The following is a 3,220-nucleotide window of genomic DNA, read 5'->3' as shown; positions in this document are numbered from 1 at the left end:
CATTCCTGCCCCAACGATGCATCAAGGTCTGTCTAAAGCTGATGCAAGCAGTATTCTTCGAAGCGGCCACCAGGATCGGCCTTTTATTGGATGCAGGAGTTTATTGCGGGAGATCAAGCAAGCAGCTGCAGTAGTCAAAGCTAATTGCTCTGGTGGTCCATTTGTTTTTCTTCCTGAGAGGTAAAGACAAAGGGTGGTGGCGGGGGGGGGGGGGGGGAGCAGCATTTTGAAGATAAAAGCTGAAGACACAGCGTGCTCGGATTTCTGCTTAGGTCTTTTAAAGGAACGTTTGTAGTTAACAGTCTTTGCCTGGCAAGTTTCTCCCGCCCTCCCTTTCTTTCTTTGCAGCAAAAGGTTGTAATTCCCTGGGAGGAGGCCTTCACCCACTGAGCATCAAACAAGATGGCCCTCAGCATGCAGAGGCAGCTCAGCGGTATCCATGCTTCCCCAGCTGCGTGGTGTCTTCCCTCCTGGTTTGTGGTTATTGTTTGGGCATGGCGAAATCCCACGCAGTCTCTTGTGCGCATTTCCACATGGCCCTCATGAGTCGTGTGAAGCCCATGTCTTTGGGCTTCTCCAAGCCCCTCATGAGCCGCTGTTTCATAATGGCGACAAATTCCTTGTTGCTCAGCTCTCCATTCCCTAGCGGAAGAAGGAGGAGGGGAGAAAAACATGGTTACTAAGACAGTCTTAAACATATATATTTGTTCCATAAATCTTGGGAGCCCAAAAGCTTTAGGGCAGAATTAGAAAGGGATTTGAGGCTTTTGTTCTGGGGCTTGTCTTCACCGTCACTTGGCATTCGTCCCACTTTGACATGAATGTAGTGTGTTATCATACTTACAAAGTCCAAAAACCACAACAGAGCAGCTGGTGCAGCCCCTAAGTTACTGCACTCAAACCTTTTGGGACTGAGGAAGAGGGTTAAAACGGGAAGCAATGAGCAAAGCATCACACAGTGAATTCTGCAACTGCTGTAGTGGCATAGGGAAGCAGAGTCTGTCATGCTGCTCACCCCTCCAGACACACACACATCCCGCTCACAATACACCTCTCTGGCACAAAAGACGTCCTTTCCTTTCTAACTACCCTGTAGCCTTTTTCATTCTCTTATGCAGGATGCACTCTTTGAGCACAGAGAAGTGTGCAATTCTCGTAACATATAAGAAGAGGGGAAGCAGGTAACAGAGTGATCGGACACGTGACCGAGGCTCACTTCTCAAAGTCAGGGCTAATTTTGGGTAGGAACGCACAGGAACGGAGTTCCGGCTGGCTTCAGAGTTGGCCACGCCCACTACAGCTAAAACCTTTGCGTGCGTAGCCAGAGGGAAGGCCTGGAGAGCGAACCACCCCCGCAACTCTGAGGCGGGTGGGCCAAGGGCCCCCCTGGAAGGAACGAGGAGGTAGGGCGGGATATAAATTAGAATATAAATAAATATAAATGACTCCCCATGCCTTCCCCGGCCTGTCCAAGGGCCGCCTTGCCTGGGCTCCCTGCAGCCACGGGGCACCCAAGCAAGCCAAGGGAAGGCATGGGGGATGGCCTAATATGCTAATGAGTGTCCGATTCCCCATGCATTTGAATAAATCCACGTTTGAAGAAGTAGAGTTTATTATAAAGCGATGATTAGATCAGAACACAAGCATTGTTAGGAATAACTACAAGCCCCCTAAGGAAACATAATAAAGGAACTTTGAACCAGGTGAGGACCAATGAGTCCACTTCCCGCTGGCGGGAAGGCAGATAAAACGAGCGCCCAATTCCTTGGGAACACAACGGTTCTGCAACATAAACACTAGTTCAGTTCTCAGGCATGAGATACATAATAAGCCAAGCAATGCCATAACTCTATCCCACCTCCAGCTGGTTGACCTTGAGCAGTTCCGCAGATGTAGCAGCAAAAGACAGTAAACACCTACACAGGAAAATACAAGGGGAACTTACAATCCAGGATGTCTGCAATTTCGAAATGTTCCTCACCCTCCACCAGTACTGGGGGAGGGGACGCCTGTGTTGGCCTCCACTGGGAGACATCCGAGTACTTTTTCAGGAGGCTCATATGGAAAACCGGGTGCAATGATTTCAGATTTTTGGGAAGGTCTACCTCAACAGCAACCTCATTGATCATCCTACGGACTGGGAAAGGTCCAATATACTTCCAACCCAATTTTTTACAAGGTCTATTTAACTTCATATTTTTTGTAGACACATACACCAAGTCTCCAGGCTGCAGATCCCAACCACCCACCCTATCTCTGTCAGCCTGCAGTTTATAAGCGGCTTTTGCCGCATCCAACGTTTGGCATAAAAGTGGCCAAACAGCTTGCAATGATTAACACCAAGAACCAGCATCAGTAGGTTGTAGAGGTTTGTCCCCCCCTAGAAAAGGTAAAGGAGGGCAATCATAACCATAAACAGCTTTGAAAGGTGACATACCATGGTGACATGCATAGTGTTATTATAACAGTATTCTGCCAGTGGTAGTAGGTCACACCAGTCATTTTGTTGATAGTTTGTAAAACATCTCAAATACTGTTCCAAAGTTTGGTTAACTCGTTCTGTCTGTCCATCAGTCTCTGGGTGGTACGCACTACTGAGCCCTTGCTCCACCCCCATGATGGTTAACAGTTCTTTCCAGAATTTAGAAACAAATTGTGTGCCTCTGTCCGTAATTATCTTAGTTGGCAAGAGATGGAGTCTCACGACATGTTGAAGGAAAGCTTTAGCCAGTCTTTGAGCCGTAGGCAGGGAGGGCAGGGGAATGAAGTGAGCTTGTTCGGAAAACAGATCAACCACCACCCAAATAACAGATTTCCCCTTGCTGAGTGGCAGATCCGTGATGAAATCCATCGAGATGACTTCCCATGGTCTATTGGGGGTTGTCAAGGGCTGTAAGAGACCTGGAGATTTTCCACCCCTGGGTTTCGTTAAGGCACACAGTTGGCAGGAACGTACAAAGTCCAGCATATCTTTGCGCATGTGTGGCCACCAGAATTGACGGCGCAGAAGTTGCAGGGACTTCACAAAGCCCCAATGCCCAGCCAGCTTGTTCCCATGGGCCGCTTGGAGGACCTCCCTGCGGAGAGAGAAAGGCACATAGAGTCTGTTTCCGGAGTAAACCAAGCCCTCTTGGTCTCGTGTACAATCAGGCATCCCCCCCAGTAGTTCCTCATCCTGTTTGGAGAGTTCAGCAACGTAGCGGCTGCCCCAATCCCCCCC

At 48.9% G+C, this 3,220-nt stretch overlaps 1 protein-coding gene across 3 annotated transcripts in view; it reads right to left on the bottom strand.

Moving 5' to 3' along the window:
* Positions 1-201: 201 nt before the first annotated feature.
* The window catches only part of MICU1 (mitochondrial calcium uptake 1), a 267,507-nt gene continuing 264,488 nt past the window's right edge, over positions 202-3,220 (bottom strand). For all 3 annotated transcript variants that reach the window (XM_015410185.1, XM_015410186.1, XM_015410187.1), the window contains one exon: positions 202-642. In XM_015410185.1, the coding sequence (XP_015265671.1) occupies positions 482-642 (161 nt within the window). In that variant the 3' untranslated portion in view covers positions 202-481. The remainder of the gene's footprint in view (positions 643-3,220) is intronic.

Source organism: Gekko japonicus, unplaced genomic scaffold (assembly GCF_001447785.1).
Source record: "Gekko japonicus isolate JY-2015 unplaced genomic scaffold, Gekko_japonicus_V1.1 scaffold889, whole genome shotgun sequence".
NCBI lineage: Eukaryota > Metazoa > Chordata > Lepidosauria > Squamata > Gekkonidae > Gekko > Gekko japonicus.
This window is presented reverse-complemented; position numbering and strand designations above follow the sequence as displayed.